The sequence below is a fragment of the Miscanthus floridulus genome, chromosome 2, assembly GCF_019320115.1.
Source record: "Miscanthus floridulus cultivar M001 chromosome 2, ASM1932011v1, whole genome shotgun sequence".
Lineage (NCBI taxonomy): Eukaryota > Viridiplantae > Streptophyta > Magnoliopsida > Poales > Poaceae > Miscanthus > Miscanthus floridulus.
Window position 1 is genome coordinate 28803464 of NC_089581.1, and position 20899 is coordinate 28824362.

At 40.9% G+C, this 20899-nt stretch overlaps 1 protein-coding gene across 1 annotated transcript; it reads right to left on the reverse strand.

The window, feature by feature from the left end:
• Window positions 1-329: 329 nt before the first annotated feature.
• Window positions 330-18946, reverse strand: LOC136520708 (transportin MOS14-like). The gene is made up of 28 exons (XM_066514352.1): window positions 18583-18946; window positions 17766-18106; window positions 16755-16832; window positions 16259-16321; window positions 15066-15113; window positions 14843-14989; window positions 13847-13978; window positions 13188-13228; window positions 12954-13045; window positions 9504-9631; window positions 8064-8139; window positions 7854-7974; window positions 7680-7779; window positions 7466-7547; window positions 7292-7374; window positions 5864-5983; window positions 5667-5718; window positions 5228-5383; window positions 4488-4611; window positions 4299-4380; window positions 4137-4225; window positions 3987-4061; window positions 3833-3887; window positions 3156-3275; window positions 2982-3074; window positions 2753-2898; window positions 2289-2466; window positions 330-1032 (listed from the first exon to the last, which is right to left on the reverse strand). The coding sequence occupies exons 2-28, from the start codon at window positions 17892-17894 to the stop codon at window positions 745-747; spliced, it is 2898 nt and encodes a 965-aa protein (XP_066370449.1). The 5' UTR covers window positions 17895-18106; window positions 18583-18946; the 3' UTR covers window positions 330-744.
• Between the last annotated feature and the right edge of the window lie 1953 nt (window positions 18947-20899).

A 20899-nucleotide genomic window follows, 5' to 3' on the forward strand; every position in this document is an offset into this window, starting at 1 on the left:
TCAGACAACCCAGTTCAGGTTTGATCAACTTTATATAAATAGTACTAGTATTTATGTCTCTAAATAAATTATTATAAAAAAATATTTATAACTAATCTAATAATACTTATTTTATATTATGAATATTTGTACTTTTTTATATAAATTTATTAAAAGTTCAAACTGACTTCTCGAAATTGCAAGAATTGCATTCTTTTATGTACCGAGAGTAGATGCAACTAGCCAAATTATTTCAAACGTCTGCCCCTGATTCAAGGTGAGCTTAAATTGCACCAGTTCTAATCATAGGCCATCACATCTGGGGATCATAAGGGAACACAAACTTGTCCGTCCTTGAACAGCCGGTATAAGCTTTCATAATAAAATCGATGGCCACCTCACTTTACAAAAAAGAAGCTGACCGGCCAACGCAAAATCAGGCCCATGGTAGATCACCATTCCGCGTGATCGCCAGTTATACCCAGTATAACACTGTTTTTTGAAATAATACAACACAACTTATCTCCCTCCCCAAATACACAATTTACGGCACATGTACAAAGGAGAAACACGAAAGAATTACAATGCTTACTGACCTATCTATGCTCTGAACAAATCTGAACTGTATGCCGCCGCAACTCAAACCTGTATGAACTACGAAAAAAATTCCCAATATGACTTGAGTCTTGCATCAAGACTGACTCAGTGGCTTTTCTCAACTTGAAAATATGCATGAACTGGCTTTCTAAACTTGCCTTGCAGTTATCACATCTGTTGTGGAACCACCGTGAAGGTCAAATCGTGAGGCCGCAACGCACTTTGAACTAGGTCTTGCACTGTTTTGTTTCGTCTACAAACATCTGAGATTTCTCCAAATCTATCTGTTATGGTATGAAGACTAGACCCGGAAGCAGCATCAGATATGATGTTGAAGAAACACAAACGTTCTGCATCTGTTAGGGCTTGTAGTGGTATAAGATTAATGCTTTCCTTTGCCCAGTTCAGCATGTTCTCACCAAAGGCTCTGCTAAGTGACAGCAGAACATAAGAAACCTGCAAAATGGTACAAATCCACCTGTCAATTATCATCTTACTATCTCATGCTTTGCTCTAAATTTTTTTCAGTAATACAATAAAATATCAAAACTACAATTGGCATTCTCGTGTTGATTTTATGCACAAATGGCTGTTTGTGTGCCACAGTGGAGTTGGTGATTTCATGGTCTCGATAAAGAGCCTGTTTGGCACAACCAGGAGCTGTTTCTCTCTCCTCAAGGAATGAACTAGGAGCTTAAAAAAGCTCTGGCTCCTTGAGTAGAGCCGAAGCCAGAGGGAGCCCCGCCAAACAAGGCCTAAGACTTTTTCCCGCAGTACTAATGATAGTTGGAAGCGACCAACTAAGTACAAGTAGAATGTAGGTAATGTGGGGATGAAAAAAGACAAAGTATGCAATATAAGGGAAACTAAAAGTAATGTGGCTTTACTTACACCTGAGACAGCACAAATGCAATAATCACCATAATTAATAGTGGGAAGACATTCAGTTCCACCTTTAGTCATTTTTTTGTCTATATTCTATACTCTTAAAATGATGGACAAATAGTGACCAGATAAGAGTCCTAATGTGAGTCAAACTTCTCTTTACTCTGACAAAGTTTATGGAAAATACATTAACATCATGTTACCAAATCAATACACTGTCAAGACATATTTTATGATGGATTTAGTGACATTAATTTTTTATGTTCTAGATGTTGCTGCATTTTTCTATAAACTTTGTCAAAGATAAGTTTGACTTAGGGCAGAACTAAAACGACCTAAATTTTTTGAACAGGGGTAGCATATCAGTAAGGAACTAACGTTCCAATCCAATATGCTGTTATGTAGTTAAAAAGGTATTCCAGTAATTTTTTGATCAAATAAGAGACATATTTTGACAAAAAAAAAGTGAGCTACATTTGCCTCTTTGCATCAGTTTTTAGTGAGATATCTGATAACAAAGGAGAATGTTGATTCATGTATTTCCAGCTGCTGGTAGAGCAAAAGAAAACATCATGTAAGACATGCTCTTTCTAGCTGCTGGTAGAGCAAAAGAAAACATCATGTAAGACATGCTCTTTCTAGCTGCTGGTAGAGCGTAGAGTAGCGCTAGACAGGGTAGTTCAACAATTCTTCGCTGGACGCGAATGTAACAAACAATAATGGAAATGCCACTGAAAATTAGTTTTCTTTCTAATGCAATGACAATTCTCATGCACGTTTCAGTTTTTTTTTGTTTATAAAAAAAAAGATACAATCTTACAACCCACCTCCTCCAGACGACCAGATGGTAACGCCCCTATTAAGGCAGCAATCATTATTCTAGTAAGGGTTGCACCACGTTGAAGTATGATTGTGTTAATAACTTCACGGTACTGTCCCCCGTCAGATGAGTTTGGAAGGTCAATGACATCAGATAGAAAACACAATATCGATTTACAGGCTTCCCTGTTACATAAAAGTTAGGTTACAACATTAGACTTCAATACTTCAATACTGAAAAAAAAAACACAGGGAACAAGAATATCGTTTTCATAGATAAAAGTGTTTGAACAAGACTGCTAGATGGTCAGATTCGGATCAACTCTTAAATGATTTTGATATATATCAATAAGGGCCTTGTTGTATGTATAGAGAATTTTTCGAATTTGAACCAACTCGAGCATCTCAGAGTCTTGTTCAAATGTTTATATATACCAGCCATTGCGCAGTCAGCCAATCTTGAGGCCATTACCTGTGCTGTATAGTTATACCAACCATTGCGCAGTCAACCAATCTTTGAAACATTTCTGTAGGTATAAATAGATCAGGACAGTAACGAATACATCTTGATGCTAACAAATAGCAATCATCAGCTATATCTGGTCTGGCTGTAAAATCCTGAAAATATAGTGCACTTTGGTCACCTTTTGTGTTGCCAATATGTAATTGTCACCTAGGAACGAAAAAGGAAGAACAATTACTTGAATCGTTCTGAGAAGCTGCACTGTATGAATGAAAAGTATTTGTATCAAGCTAGTAAGATAGCCCGCACAAGATGGATCAGATCCAAAAATCTACAAAGAAAAAGAATTGTCAGAGAAGGTGAAAATACAGTTCAAGTTTATAAGTCTGACTCTTTGAAAATATAAATCAACCTTGATAACTTCACTGGACAAGTAAAGGAAGCAAGACTGTTTGTGTTGTTGGTAGAGAGTTTGGATTTCTTCAAGCATTGCACCAATCGTCATTCCCATGACCCTTCCACATGTCCTTACCTTCACACAGAAAAGGCGTGTTAGCATTAGTCAGCGGACAATGAATATCCAGATGGTATTGAAGTGACCACAAGAGATATTTGTAATCTGCTTCAATCCCTTACTAGAAGCTAAAAGAACAAATTTAGAGCATGGTAAGGGCTTATTTGCAATCTCCAACTCCAGCTTTATTACTTAATGGACGATAATTTGTACATTTTGGGAAGTACTGAAACAACAGTCTACAAAGCCCTGAATTAGGCATGATAAGCTGAAACTTACAAACTACCTGTAACACTTTTATGCCAAGCACCCTGGTGCATCAAACATGATAAACTGAAACTTACAAGGCTATGCTGTAGCACATGCTCCACACTACTCAGAAAACATCAGGTAGATTTTCATTGCAACTTTTAATTAAACAGTTAAACCAAGGAACATTAGGAACCAGAGTTATTCAGACTCCATGTCTGATACAAGATAATAGTTCCATAAAGCAATCTTGATGGGGCACTTGCATAAGATTTGAATATAAATTATATCAAACAATTAATATGCCAAACAAGTCACAAACTTACAGCAAATTTGCAAGATCGGCATATTGACTCCATGGTACGGGTATCCCATGCTCGTCTGTGCATAAGAGTATTTTGATAAAGGAGTGGAGGAGAACGTTCATGTATATAGCAGTAATAGGAACTTCTGTCAATAACTCCATGGTATCATACTTACTGATCAAAGATACTCTTGAGTGTCGGCCAATATCTATATACAGCTTCAGCAACTAGTTCTGGTTGTTTCACATTGCTGGAACAATTTGAAGGATTTAGTAAACAAACATATTTTTTCAATGGAAGAAATTTAGAAATAGAAGGCCACCACCTGAAAATGCTTGATAGTCGGTCTATATGTACAGTTAAATGCCGAGCAGGGACTTGTTGAAGAACTTGATCACCTTGCTGGATTAATTCCTTTTATCGAAGCAAACAAATTATAATGGATACATTAGGCATGTCTAATTGACTATAAAAAAGGGATACCTACTTGCAAGGGATTGATTACTGGCTGGCAGATTAACTCCAGGGCTCTACTAGCAGATTCTGGTGGAAGCGTTGTAACAACCACACTGATCGAAGTGTATCAGAATGCAAAAGCGTGCAAGGTGAGTACATGATACAACCAAAAAGCTTTACTAACAAAAATAGCCAAGCTGGATGGGAGGAATCATAGAACCTTAGGGCTTCAACCAAATGCAACGAGTCCTCTGAAGAAACTTTATAACCACCAACTCCACTAATTGCAATATGGTATATCTGGAAGAGGCTATCCAGGGACCCTGAGAACTTTCTCCTACAGTCTTATCACCAAAAAAGGATAATAAATTAAACAAACAGTAAATAATTTGTGGCATCAAAACATAAATTTGGGCAAAATTCAAAGCAAGAATAAGTCCCCCCATGTTGAAGTATAAAGTGGATTGCCCACCTCTTCCCAACGGCTTAAGCTTTTGAGTTCATCTGGTTGGTGCATGAAAACTAACATGGTATCAAAGCCAGAGGTCTCGAGTTCGAGTCGTGCAGAGGCGTCATTTAAGTCCTCCGCTCCTTTATTTCCACGTTTGCGCCTTGTATGTGGCTGCACGTGAGTGGGAGTGTTGAAGTATAAAGTGGATTGCCCACCTCTTCCCAACGGCTTAAGTTTTTGGGTTCATCTGGTTGGTGCATGAAACCTAACACCCCATACTATTCAACAGCACTGGCACTTCAGGATTTGCCACCAGACGCTATCACACACCAATGAGGAAATGGGGTGCCAAATCATGAATGGCATTTAATAGAATAGCCCATCTCAAATTTTACTACAGTCATAGGCAATAGCCCAACAGTACCAAGCTAGACTTATTAAAATAAATAACACAATTCCGAAACAGATGCACAAAGATAATACACTGCTAAGTAGATGCAGATGCATACCTTCACATATGTACTTAAAGGCCATAGAAGCAGCCGCAGCTGTATCCTCTGATGTATTCATACCCTTATTGAGAATATCAACTAGAGGTGGTAGAATAGATAATTCAGCTGGTGCAGCATCAATCCATTTTGAAAATGCTCCAATGGTCGAACAAACTGTAAGTATATTTCAGAACATTGTGATAAACAGGCCAGGTAAACCATTTATTGCATGGTTGTTATTCAAAAACACGCAGCTAGAAGGATCAAAACAAATATAACCAAGTAACTCAGTAACAATAAAAATCTGTCAATGTGAATAAGCAGCTCTAACTGTCATAAACATTAACATCTTGATAGAGCTAACGAGCTACTGCCTACTGAGCAGGTACAGCATAAAATTAAATAAACACCGTGCAAAGATCAAGGACTTCTGAACTATCTGCACGGTAAAACATACCTGTTCGTAGCAACTGCTCATGGTGAGGAAGGCAGGGAAGCAGTGACATAACCTTTAGAAAACAATAACAGCGCATCAACACCAAATAAGAATTCAGTGCAAACAAAAGGTAGCTTATCAGAGGAAGATCTGGTAGATGATCTAGTTAAGGAAGAACAACCAATAGCATTGTGGGACAATCAATATGCTATCAATACCTGTGGTAAAATTTCTCGCTCCTCAACTGAGACTGATCTTGCAATTGCTTGTATACAGAACAGGGCAGCCTCTACAGGTTGCCACTTGGGGTTCTGCTCATTGTTGCAGCTTCCATATGCCTAAAATACAAAAGTGAAAAACTGTTATTATTGAGAACTAAATAAACTTTTCTGGTGCAACACTGGGCAGGCAATAGTCAGTCAGTTTTAAAGAAAACTGAAGCCTGAGGTTAAGCAATCAACGTTATGTTGTTAATATCTACTCCCTCCATCCCAAAAAGTAAATCATGTGCTCGTGTTAGTCACATAAAGTCTCTTTGGTTAGCTGAGTCCCATCGATTTAGCTAATCATTACTCGCAAAAAAAAGATTTAGCTAATCATCATCATCATTGATGCGACTATGCCCTCTCGGTCTCTTTCGTAGCTATTTTGCTACACTTCATGATCAATGGCTGTTTATTTATCATCATCACCATTCTGTCCTACTTGCCATCTTGCAGCCGTGATCTCTCTGTTCTTCCTTTGGCTTGATTTGACACGTCTCTTTATTCTCGTCGAGTTCAAAGTCTCCAAAGCAAGGTTCATATGTTTTTTGAACCAAAAGCAAGGTTCATGTTTGAAGAGTTAAAGTACCGTCTGTGAAGATTGGAGGTATTGGAGGAGGTCATTTTCTACATCGACATTGTCCAAGAGTAGCATGCTTCGACGACATCTTCGATCTTGGATTTTGGAAGTCATTAGTCTCTTTAATTTTTCAAGTCTAGTGCATAGTGCCAGCTCTCAATACTATCATCCAATTCAGTCTCCCTTATTAGTAACAGGGCATCCATACACTAACACAAAAAAGGCCAAGTATGCTGAGCAACAAGAATATGTCAGTCTCAATAAATCTCCACTTGTGTTGATCTGGTACATCAGGATTCAAATGGAATACCTCTAAAACTTCCCAAAGCTCTAGATACTCAATCAGCACCTGTACTGTTAATGCGCCTCAAATATCCAAAATCCATCTGTGAATTCTGATCAGTAAGCGCTTCATGTCAATCAATATACTATTAACATCTTAAATCATATCAACAGCGTACAAATACTATTTTTTATTTGCATGCTGTTGTAGTACTACTGAGCAACTAGCCCAACAACCCAAAATCCATATACACAAAGTCAGAAGGGCCAGACAAACCTATGCTGGAATACAGTCATTCTGTCTAGACTATATATGGAGACATGAAATCATTGTTTCCATAAAAGAAAAGCCTTCTGGAGAAGAAACATTATAATAATGAGCACAAGATGCCAAAGTAACCGAGAAACTAAACAAATCACAAATCACATCACAAAATACATTGAGTAAGGAAACTGCCAAGCCAACAAAGAGATTTAGCACAAGATCTCAGAAATAAAACAAGAGAAATAGTTTAGATCACCTGAGCTAGCTTGGTGGAAAGTAGTTTTAGCATCGAGTCACCCCCAAGAACTTCAGTTGCATCAAGTAGCACATCACTAACAGCTGAAACACAAATGGCCCTAAATATGTCTTACAACCACAAGATAGGCAAAATGGACTGATGAAACCAGCTAAAAGAAATTAGGTACTGTACCATATCTAACATGTCTAAAATCCCTGCGGTCTTCCTCGGAAAAGGTGTGGTAGTCCTCAGGGTATTCAACTCGGAAACTGACCTGATCCGGAAATCAACACAATATATGAAATCAGACACATGAAATGAAATAACTCAGTGGACATTGCTGATTTCATTACATGGCAAGATTATAGGGAGGATGTTATAAAATCCTCAGTCCTCAAATACGTACCAGAGACACCAGAGTTTCAAACTTTGGACGAAATATTTGTAATCTTCTGTTTTTCTCAGCTTCAATTGCCACCTCTGATCCATATGATACATAAGAGTCCCTAAAATACATGAAGCATTGATAACATTATTTCTCAGGCAAAGCACATGATGTTTAATTAGGTTAGTCCATTACCTCCTGATCAGGTTACGCTTAAGACGGTGCCAGAAATTAAACGTCATAGAGGAAATATCAAATTCCAGATGAGAAGTAACTTCTAGCAATGCGTTTACTATTTGAATTGAATCATCTGAACCTGGTAAAGCTCAAACATTAAAAGTAAATAAATGGGTCATTGGCAAGAGAAGGATCTCAATGGTGATCAGCATAATCCATGAAATTTACCTGTGGCAATCAAGTCAACATAGGATTCACCCATGTCTGCATATAAACGAGCAATAGCTTTTACATCTTCTTCATCCTAAAAATGTGCCAAAGGGTCATAAAAAATAGAAGCAAAACAACACATGCATTTCTACATATTTACCAAACACTCAAGGTATAAACATATAAAATATAACAAAAAAGATAAATATAATAAGCACTTGTTAATATATTTTCTCGTGGAGTTTAGTGGCAATAAAGGAGGAATAGGAAATGGTGGGCCAGAGGAGTAGTCTGTTCCTAGGGATCTGTATGTACTGCAGCAGTGAGAGGACAGACAAAGAGCATGGGGAGAAATGATGAAAGCCAACATGGTAAAAGCTTGATAGGCCATGTTCAATGCCACATCAGGACTATCACTAATGTAACAGTGATTTGGGCCACTAACACAAACAGAGTTAACATTTAGGGGTCTCACAAAGTATTTACGGTGGGTGTGGGTAAGGGTGACACAACCATGCAACTTCAGGGACAAATGGAGCAATTCTCTCTCTCTCTTTTTAATTTTCCCTCTGCTAATCAATTGCCCTACTGGCTTTTGTTTATCATAGCATCTTCCCCAACAGTCCGATTATTTTAAAAGCTCAGACTTGGATGCATTTGTGTTTGTTCAGAAACAAAAGTTAAAAATTTACTTTCAAAATTCAAAGATGCACTAAAAGAGTTTCCTTAGACAGGAAACTGTGGATTTATGGGTAAAATAACTTTACCAGCTCAAACAACACCAAAGCATTTTAGCTCCTTTTGTTAGACGGGATTATATACATATGGGCCATGGGCTTAGCTTAGAGTAGCCCAGCCGGCTATCCCTCTACACAGGGTACAGCCAGGGCATGCTCAGGAGGTTTCCTTCGATTATAAGTCCAGAATTGTGTAGATTGAGGATATTGGAGGTTGGTTACGTTTTTATAAGCCACCCCTGTTCTTGCCTATATATTCATGTACATTGTATCACAACAATCAATCTACTACATCTTGCAATCTACAATGCTTACACCTTTTCATTGCGCATTCCAATGAAAGATAACTAAAAGAGAGCTAGAGTGACTCATGCCTGCCAACACTCTCACGGTGCAACTGGTCAGCACAACACGCCAAAGAAGCGGTTGGCTGTGCCAGCCCGGGTTCGAGTCACGGCACCAGCTTCTTAAGATGAAAATCAGGGGGACATCTCTCCCCCTGGTCAAATCTTTTTTTAGAGTGACTCATGCCTAAATCCTAATTACGGCGCTAACAGAAATTTTGAATTTTCCAGAATCACCAACGAAGTACATTAATTCCACCAAATGATATGTGCAAGCATGAAGATTGAAGAGATAAAATTAACACTCAAAACATGATGAAGAGGAATTTGACAGATACACTGACCGTCCATGCAGAATATGGCCAGAGATGTCATACCTTGGATGGATCTTTGAGCTGCTCTTTCAGACCCATAATATGAGGGACAAGAATTTGAATGAGTGGCATTTGCTCAGCAATAGTACCAGAGCCATGAGATACAGTAGCATGTATCAGTTCAGATGTAACTGGAAATTAGAACATTAACTATATCAGTGAGGTTCCAACAAAACCAAAGGCATGAGAATTACTGGACTAGTCATCTTAGTCGTAACTAACTACAGCCATTCCCAGTACTAATTACATCCATTCTCAGTAGGGATGCAAGTTCACTTGTTTGGGGTCATTGGGTCAACCCAAGGGCGTACCCAGTGCAGAGAGCCCCCGCTCTGTGCGGGGTCTGGGGAAGGGTGTCAATGGCAAGTCTTACCCTCGCCTGTGCAATGCGAGGAGACCGCGACTCGAACCCAGGACCTTCCGGTCACAGGCGGTAAGACTCTACCGCTTGCACCAGGCCCGCCCTTCTCATTGGGTCAACCCAAAACTTGCAAAAACGAACTAGAACGGCATGCCACATAGATAACTTAGGAGAAAAAATGAACTAAAGACCTAGAAAACACTGGGTACCCACTTGGATCCCTAGCTCAGAGTGTTGGTTTGACCAAGCTTAGTTTAACCCGTAAACCAGCTTTTACTACCTTATAAGCCCAGAAAATCAAGCTAATGCGACAAGCTTGCAAAGTTGTTTGGAAGAATATTGAGCAAATAACAGTGACTCTTTAATATTAATCCCATGCAAATGTAATATGTTTATGCCTTTTATTAAGCAAGCAATAAAGGCAGATGACTAATCATCGTCACTTCAATTGGACAGTGAACCACAGTAACAGAATCATGAGAGCCAAGTGGATAAAATATAAATCCCAATATCCAAACATCAAATGTATGCTAGCAGTGCAAACAGGATACTTCATAGTTCATACAATGAAGCAGCTGGAGGAAACAATGTGGACTCTGGTGGAAGGCAATGGCACGTGAAGGAGACGGCAGCTTTTGGAATCCAGTCTTGGCAACAGCCAACAGGCATGGCAGCTCCATAACCCTTGGAAGCCACCAACTCATTGACAAGCAGCAACTGCAGGACTGCTACCGGCAAATCTTTACTGTAGGCTGTAGTGGCAAGGGCGATGTGAGAGTATCCTGGACTTCCCATGTATAGAAACAAAATAGAATGGAGCATGAAAATCCTTCAGGAGTTCAGGGGCGCAGTTTCTGAATATGGTAGCAAGAAAAGCTCCGCCTGTTTTGGCCAACACACAGCCTATGGAGAAGCAGAACTTGAAGTTATTCTCTGTGAGACTGGCCAGACTAGATGAGGATTTGGTGTGACAGACTGCATAGCTTTGTCTTCTGTGAGAACATGGATGACATGATGTTGCAAAAAGCAATACGCAAGGAGCGCGTTGCACAGGGATCCCACAAGGAAGTCATGGTCCATGCCTTAAGATGATGCAGCAGGGTGAGTATGCACATGCCAGTTAGACATGATACAGCCTGGGAGCTGGATCTAAGTGTGATTCATCATGGAGCCCCTTCTATAGTTCTATGCACACTGCCACAGCGACACAGCCAGCCTCCAACCAACGGGTCACTAATACCTTGAGCCCTAACTTCACTTCGTCTATCAGAAAACTGCCCTAAAATCTTCCCGTTTTATCACACCTTTTGAGAGGTGTGCACGTACTGAAGTTGATTTGGTTATTGAAGTTTGTAGGACCCTCATTGAACCCATGTTGAAACAATGAAAACAACAAAACCTGCAGCGGTTGGCTACAAACTTGAAACCTGCACTAGGTGTCAATATATTCCTGCTTCAAGGGGCAGCATGTTGAATCCTGGTATCTGGAATCTGATACCTGGTACCAGATACATAGCAATTTTAAGGAATATGTTATTGGGTAGTCGAACAGTTGTATTCTATTGTTCCTAAAATGTTGAGGTGATGTCCTAAAATGCAGTCAAACCATCATAGATTTGTCTCACAAAAAAGAACTATTTTAGTTCTGGTCAACATTATCTAGTAGATATCTAATCACCATCTGAATATGTTATGCGTTTATTCGCCTTCAAAGTTGAAAATGCTTTCATATTATTGTAATTTTATTAGGCCATTTTATGTATATTTAATGGAAACTCACAACCAAAGTCGTACTCAAATACTGACATTGTTTACAATGTCAACTGGATGCATGAACACCATTAAAGAAAAAAAAAACTTGACCTCCAGGGGGCAAGATAGCCCCCGGGTATTGCATTAAGAAGAAGACCTTCTCACACAGGTCGAGAAAACCCGTGCCCCACCCATACACAGTGGCACCAGAGCCCATGTGAGAACGACCGCAACCAGGGCCGGGCCTTAGACATGTGCTTTGGCGTGGGACAGACGAGGGGATTTTTTTAACCCCCGCCTGAAATTCACTCCCACGGGGAGTCGAACTCAGGACCTGAGGAGTGCTACTCAGACCACCTAACCAACTCAGCTAGAGGCCCTTTCAACCATTAAAGAACAATAATCTTATGAGCACTGCTATGTTTACAATCTTGAGCGTGAAATAATTAATTAGTAAGTACTCCCTCCATTATCTTTTATTAGGCGTGGAGGCTAGTATTGCAGATACCAAGGAAACTCAGATAGCAAGGATGAGTAGTAGTAATGCAGCGTCAAGGAGCGAGATCATGCCCCATATCTGCATGCATGCATGCAGCGACGTTTCTGTTGCCTGGTGAAACAAACCAACGTAGCGCGCGCGGTGAAAAAATAACAAGCACAGAACTAGACCAGGCAACTCAACATGAAAAACGCTTCGGGTTCCATACGTATCGAGTAAATGACACAGCCGCTGTTCACCTCCAACCTCCAACCCCGCGCCCAACAAATCGTCAAAAACGATGGTTGTACGCCCTATAAAAGATAATGGAGGTAGTAGTAAGAACTAAAGAATGCCCCATGCGTTGCTGCGGCCTGCGGGGATCACAGATGGCATTGAACGGACAGATATGGTTTGGAATGGAAATCGGACGGCCTATCATTATTGGCCTTATGTGGATCATTAGTTTAGATAGCTTAGCTTACATGACGAGACAGACTCATAAATGAACATTAGTGGATGATGTGGACAGCTAAATGCATGTTAGTGGGGACGAGGCTTCCTGACGTGGATACCTTGCATGAAGAGACGGCTATCATAATTGCATGCTAGTGGGGTTTTGTTTTTGTAAGAGTATACAGTATAGATATAGATGTATATAATCTAGAGACATATCAGGTTTTTATTATACCAGACACAGAATCAAGTATAACCATGATAACACAAGCACACCAGAAAAATGGTCATAGAATTGTGTATAGAATTCAATTGGTTAAATGTGGCAAAAGGGTGAAAAGTATAAGATAACAAAAGTTGAACAGCCTGAATACAATAGAAATTGAAGGCATATTTAGAACAATACCATTTACAGCTGCCTCCAAGAATTGATCAGAGTTCAATGAAGAGAGTGCCAAATGGACCAAAGGATGTGATGCGAGTTCAGAGGCAGAGATTCTGGCAGAAAGAAGACTTTAATTATAATTACTGAAATCAATACTGTTAACCAGCAGTAGCATAAGAATAGAATGAGACATACTACAACAGCTACACTTTCAAGGAATGAAGTATCACTATCAGAACACCAGAAACTTCATACCCATGACAGAAACGAAGCCAAGAAGAAAAACCCTCCAAAACCTGCAAAGGAACAATCAAAGATACACTATAAATGCAGTGCTGAAATGTATCTCAGAATTGCAAGTTAACTTCTACGTTTCAATAAAAAGAACATTGAAACATGAATTGGATGCTTCTCCTAAAAAAAGATACCATGAAGATGTGACATTGTTGTATATAAAGATAAAAGGTCTGTTAACTCACATCTGAGGTAGTTTATACAAAGTGGATATCACATTTGCACGTACAAAATTAATGGACAGTACATTATATACTCTCTCAGTTAGACACAATCTGCCAGAGTGAGTGTACAGGGCAGAATATATATAAACTGTAAGGACCAGCAACTAGGATATTAGCTCAAAAGTTATTAATGAAGGTAGCAAGCTCCTTGAGGGAAAGCTATTGACAACCATCAAAGTAACTGAAGGACAACTACAAATATATGGAAGAAAGGAGAGTAGCACATAAAGGACCAATCATGGGAGCACATTACATGTGCATGTAGCAGAGTAGGTATAAAATAAATAGCTAAGCTCTGAACAAAAAAATATATGAATGCGTAGGCACAACCTCTTTATGCATCATAACACTAAAGGGATTAGTATCGTAAAAGGAAATGTTGAAGAGGAAATAAACCTGTTCTTTCAGCTGATCAATGGCCATGCAAGTAGTTAATAAATCAATAGCAACATTAGCAGATGAACAAAGGTCAATCTCAAATTGTCTGCGCCTTTCAGGACGAGCCGCGATTTTATAACTAGAAGTTTCCTGTAAACACAGCAATGGACAAAGTTCAATTTCACTGAGACCGACAGACTGCATAACAATATATGGAATTATGGATGTTATGCACGAGCCATGTTTGGTAACTTAAGTCACATGAATAAATCTATGAGAAAGAATTGTCCACCATAAACGCCCAGGATTGTTACAGGGGATCTGGCCATCCATGTAAGGTGGCTAGAAATTTGCCAAAGCTCAAGTGCAGGCAAATAGAAGGTTGGCAGTTACAGGTTGGGTTGTGCGCATGTGGCACAAAACATCCCAGATCATGCTCTCGGCACAGATGGCCATAGATCTGCATGACGCATGGTCCATGGAACTACACAGTGGTGGTAGTCTCATCCTAGAGCAGAGCATGTCACAGGAAGTGGATAGAAATATCAAAGTAGTCGGGTACAGAAGAATGGACAAGAGGCAAAGAAGAGGAGCATAGGGATTTGGAGAGGAGGGGAGGTAAGGATGGCAAGAGATGACAGAAGTGAGGCTACTTTGAAGGAAGCGGTATAAACGTTAACGAAGTATTCTCTCTGAGAGTCTCAGCCATTCTCAAAATCCCCGTGTATGTAAAATTGTGAGAGAACAAGAAAAGGACCACAGCTTTAACTTCCATTAAATTTTGTTTTACAGTTTTGTTTGGGTTTTTCAATTTTTTTCCCCTCAAACACAGGGCTCAGGAAAGCTGCGTATCTTTGTCTTAAAGAAGAGAAAAGGGTAAAAACCCTTGCGCACACAAGAAATTCGCCTTACATACGCACCTTTGCCAAAAAAAAAGGATGACCAAACATTGTTTTGGATAACATAGCATAGGTTGTCAATTTTTGATAAAAAGCTCAAAGAATATATAAGTACCTGCGGCAAAACTATAAGCAGTTCAAGGAAGCCTGGAATAAATTCTGGATGAGCTTTCATTTCATCGCTTAGCCAATTCACAATTCCACCAGCTCCCCAGTCCTCTACAGGTACATGCACAGCCAGAGCAGCAATTGCAATACAAATCTGAAGATGGTCCAAAGTGTGTTAGTATTACAACAATTGTGTTAGCATAAACAATAGCTTGATTCTATATTTTTACCTGTGTTCTAACTTTTTGTGGTCCCTTATTAAACTTTTTCAGCAATACCTGCAAATGCAGCAAATTCAAATAAAAAGTAGCAAAGCTCCTTAAAAGGTCAACCAGATACTATAACAAGGCTAAGAAATCAAAAGGACCAGATAGGAGAACACAGTATACATTGCAATAGAACTTCAAAAGCAGAGTATTTCATAGAACACAAAGAAGCACAAATTATACACTGCATTGTTCTAGTCATTGTCATTGCCCCCCCAAAGATAGCATTAGGTCTACCTTGATATATGCACAGTAATCAGCTTCCAAGGTTTGGTGGTTTGGCAACCCTTGAAGTGATAGAAAGGTGTTTGCTACCCAAAATAAATGTGCCCTTTGCATGTACTAGTCATTGCCCCAAGGTAACATTAGGTCCACCAAGATATATGCACAGCAATTAGCTTCCCAGATTTGGCAGTTGGGCAAGCCTTGGAGTGACAGAAAGGTGTCCGCTGCCCAAAATAAATAAATGTGCCCTTGTATAGAAGTTTACTAAACTTCGGCTTGATGATTGACTCTGGTGGTGGTATCGCCTACTGAGAGTGAGTGGGATATTTAAGGGCTAGGGAACAGAAATACTACCTCCGATTCCAAATGTGGGTCCTTTCATGCGATTACATTATCTGGTCAAACTTTTCAACTTGGACCACCAACACATGAAAAATTACGTTGATTCACATGGATGATGTTACCATATGCATCATGGAAAATATTTCCATAATATACAATTTTCACTATCTAAAATATTTTAACAAAAGTCGCAAGCCAAAGTGTCATATTGGAGACCGTGTCACTGTCACAACGACCTACATTTGAAATCAAGGGGGTAGTTTTTAGTTTCAAAGCTCATAGCTGTAAATTAGCAACTAGATGCGACTAGAAAAGGTTTGTTTGCTGCTTCCACCTGTAATCACTTATAATGCTTTCTTTTGAAAGTCTAGACTAGTGAATTGACTTCCAAATTATGTAATTATATGAAAAAATAATACGATACACAAATACTTATATGTGTTTTACTTTATGCAAATATTATGTGATATTTTTAAGCCACTTTAGATGTCACAAACCACAATAGAACTACATGGTAGCCCTAGCTGACTTCTTTCCACAATATACAACATAGATACTCTGTAAAAGAAACTTAACAAGACAGTGCTTACATATAAAGAATCCTGTAATGATCGAAAAGCTTCCGAGGGTAACTCTTCAAAGTCCCTTTGTACCTACAAATAACATGGAATGGTATTACTGAGAATCACTGTGAAAACTAAGTAAACTACTCCCTCCGGTACCGTTTGTTAGGCGCAGAGACTTGAATTCCAGATACCAAGAAAATACCAGACTGAGGAGAACTATTAAATGGTGCAGGATTTTAGAGCTCATACTTGCCACATGGCAGCCCTGTATTGGATCCCCTTTCTCTGCATTCACTCATTGCATGCATGCATGAGCACAACGCCACGAAAATGCTAGCGTTCAGTTGCAGCCAGCCGTTCGATTTTTGTGCGAGAGTTAAATGCCTGCCTTGGTTTCTAGGAGGCGCCTAATAAGAGGGACATTTCTCAAACTGCAGCAGCACCTAATAAACGGTACCGGAGGGAGTATAACATTTCTAAATAGTTCATGCAAGGTGCGGCTACGCCCCTTTCCGTTTACCTTGCTTCTGAGGGTCTGAGAACAAAAGATGAGAGTTTCCAAATTACTGCTTTCATCATGAAGTAAACTGTCAGCTACCTGCATAAGGAGAATGAGAAAAACACTCAAATATGCTCAACTTGACAATAAAATGGCTGCAATATAATACAATGTCAAAGAAAATTCATCTACCACAAGCCGACAAGAAACTCTAAATTTTATACAAACACACTATATATACCCATAACAGATCAAGAAATTAGAAAACACTGAAAGAGAGTGTCAACTTTGGTGAATTCACACAAGTGGCAAATGCACACATTGCCAATGCACAACTCTATCCTCCCTTCATCTTCTTAAATCATCACTTCCTAACAGCAGTCTGTTCAAAGGCCTGGATAGCCACAGCAACATGTTACACGTCACAAATGTTCAAAAAAAAAAACATGTTACACGTCACAACCTCCAATTACAGGAGATGGACTAAGTTGAACCAGTCAGTGGCATACTGGCATCGCATCAAACTCGCATAGAAGTCCTATAAAAGACACTTGGATGAAGCTCAACATGTAGATTTGCATCGTCAGCGTTCACTAGAAAGTAGTAACCCTAATCTAGAAGGAATTGACAGGATTAAAAAGTTAACTGTACCTAAAAGATCCAGTCTTTGAGTTTTCCAAACTAATGCACACCAACTGAGACCACAACCATCCTGCATTAGACATCCTACCAGCAGCCTCAGCTGTAGCAGACACAATGTGCAGTCAACAGGGGTCAGAACAAAGTCCCACTCCAAGAAATCTAATCTCAATCCCCACCTTCTCCTATGGAGCTAGCTTCGGAAAGAGAACCACTCCCAACGGTGATACAATTCACCTTAGTTCAGGCCCAATTCACACGACTGCGTGAAAATCCCACTCTTACCCGACCCAAGTCAGCAGCGTCCCACTCCCTAAACACAGAAACCAACCCTCACCCAGCTCAGGACACGAACAGGGAGAGAGCGAATCGAAAGGAGAAGCGTGTGCACACCTGCCAGGCGTCGAGCGTGTGCTGGAACTCCTGAAGCCAGCGGTCGGCGGCGGTTCGGATGGCGGCGTCCGGGTGGTGGTACAGCGCCGCGAGCGCCTCCTTCACCGTCGCCGTCGCCTGCGCCTCCATGACAGCGACGGCCTCGCCCAGCTCTAACCCTCCCTCAGCCGCCTACTCCTCCCTCTCCCCGCCGCTTGATGTAATCTCCCGGTGTATTCCTCCGGCAAGCTGGTTGGATCTGCCGAGGGATTCGTCGGGTGGGTAGGGTTTAACAGAGGAAAATTTGAAACGAGGTGAGGATGGGAGCAGACGAGTCCGGCCGTACTTTGGGTTGCGCGTGCCTGCGCGATTCGACGAGAAAATAGACGGACTTGTAAATTTTCTTTTCTTTTTTGTTTGGCTTTTGCGCGTAATTAAGTGCTTGTTTAGTTCTAAATTTTTTTCCAAAAAGTGCTACAGTTACCATCAAATCTAATCTTACGATATGTGTACGAAGCATTAAATGTAGATAAAAAAACTAATTGTATAACATTTTGAGTCTAATTACTCCATGATTAAACACTAATTATCAAATAAAAACCAAGAAGTGGATTTCTGTTGTTCAGCAGGCTGGAGAAGAAGGGCGTGTTTGGTTTTATGTCCAGGCTCTGTCACAAGTCGCCACAGCTAATGTCCCGTTTGGTAGGAAAAAAAGGTTTTTGTTTCTTAGGAGAATCACCAGAAATGGATCCAAACGAGTTACTTGCCCCTTGAATCGGAACCGAAACATTTCACATCGCTTCGTTAAAACACGAAACGGCCAAACCTGGTTTCATACCGATTTGATCTCCCTCCCGACGCAAGCCTCCTCTGTCTTGGTGAAAATTACCACCCCTGCCACCGCACCTTTTCACATCGCACGCGGGCGACCAAAGGCTTGAGCGGACGAGCGATGACAGACGCCACCGCTGAAGAAGCCGAACACCGCGGCTCCCATGGCCGTGGCCCCCTCCCCTGTGGCTCCACTCCCTACCCCCTACCTCGCACGCGCGAGCTCCAGGCGGTAGGGCCCCTCTCCCACGGCTTCACTCCCCAATCCCCTCCGAGGCACACGCAAGCGCCAGGCGGTAAGGGCGAGGAGGAGTCGCCTCCCTACGCCCCCAGTCGGTGGCCTCGCATGCGCTTGACTGCTGCCGGTCTTCCCCACCCCTTAGTAATGGCCTTCCCTCGTCGCAGAGGAGCTACCGTCGTTGCCTATGTAGCCCATCGTTGTCCCTCCCAGCGCACCTACAACCAGCCTTCCCCCTACAGTCGAATGGATTTGTGTGATCAATGGATCTGGGAATGCAATATATGATTTCAGGAGACATGGAAACCTGTATTTTGTTCGAGGATGTACAAGCAAAAATAATGCATTTTTCTTATGCTGGTAAATGCTTTATTTTGCCCCGTACTAATTCAAGAAAACCTTATCACATTCAAGGGCACTTTGGTCTATTCCATTGTATTCTTCTCTTTTCTGATTCTAAATCAAGACAACCAGCCAAACAGTTGCAGTAAATGATTCTATTTCTAAGAGAAATGTTTCTCCTAATAATCCGAATCTAAAACGTTTGTGAGAATGTAGGGTCCTACCAAACGGACTCTAAGATGAGCCTCTGTTTGCTTTTACGGCCGAACCTGAGGCAATGGGTGGCGTGCCACAGTCACCAAGGTTGCAGCGTGTTTTCCCTCTCCTCTTCTGACCAAAAGCTTGGCACAACTTTTGCTCACCACACATGTGGCGTCGAGAGTTTCTTTGACTTGGTTTGCTATCTTCTATGGTACTTTTGGAAAGGTAGAAATTCCTTTTTTAACATAAAAGCTAGAAATTCCTTGACATTTCAGAAAAAGGAGTAGTCTATCCACTATGTCATTTTCAGGTGAAGGTTGCGCAAAAGGCTCAACATGAAGCTTTTGGACACTCTCTTTCTTGTGAAAGGTCCTTGTTTGGTTTTGGTAATTGAGTGACAACCTAGGTGGACTAATGTGTTTAAATGTGAGATACCCAGATGATTAATCCACATGTACACTTGTATGAGCAACTCATGCCATGACAGTGAAGATGGCTTGGATTTGTTGCAAGACTCACACATGTGATGAAGGATCTCATTGCATATGAGACATGACATTGAGTCATGTGATTAAGGTGGAGAAGATTAAGACAAGACTTGGCTTGATAGATCGGTTGCAAGCGTGAAGGGCAAGTTGGAGGCTTTGAAGGGATGGACCACGTGGCGGTGAAGCTTGAGCAAGACTTGGCGCCGATGGACGAAGGCAACAGTGAAGAGTAAGTGAGGTCAAGATCGGTGAACTAATAAGGTCACGTGATGATATGAAGCGGATCATATCATTTGTTGATCGTGTTGGTGCATGTATTTCATCAACGATGGAGGAGATGAAATAGAATATGCAAGGCAAAGGTATATTTGTAGGGCATTTCATTTCACCAGTCATAGATGTATATAGAAGAGGAGCAAACTTGTTTACATATCGGTGATCTAGTGCCGCTTGAGTGATCTAACTTTGCATCGTTGTTAGGATCAAGTGGCGTGGTAAATTTAGTGTTAACTCTTTGAAAAATATTTGTGAAAATGCTAACACACTTTGCACATGGTGGTGGACACTTGGTGGTGTTGGCACATTTGTAAAGGAGACAAATTTAAGAAGAGAAGAGAGGTCACAATGAGTGACCAGACGCTGTCCTGGTGTGACCGACGCGTCCGGTACTCATCCCCTGCTGCTGGCTGAGTAGCTGTAGCGACAGGACGTTGGATCTAGAGTGATCGGACGAGTCCGGTCAAGTGACCTAGGGATCAGGCAGAGAGGCTAGCGCGATCGGACTCTAGCGTAGGAGCATGACCAAATGCGCCCCTCGCACTATTCCTTGGCTAACAACACAAGCAGTGGCATGATCGGACGCATGGGGAGTCCAATCATGGGTGATCGGACGCGTTCGGTCATTGAAAAGCGTCTCTGGATCATCTCTGTTCGTGATCGGACTCTAGAGTGAGGAGCGTCCGGTCATGTGACCGGCGCGTCCAGTCTGAGTAGTACGAGCGTAGGGGTGAGATAGCCATTAGGTGCCAATGGCTCTCTTCAAATGCAGTGACGTG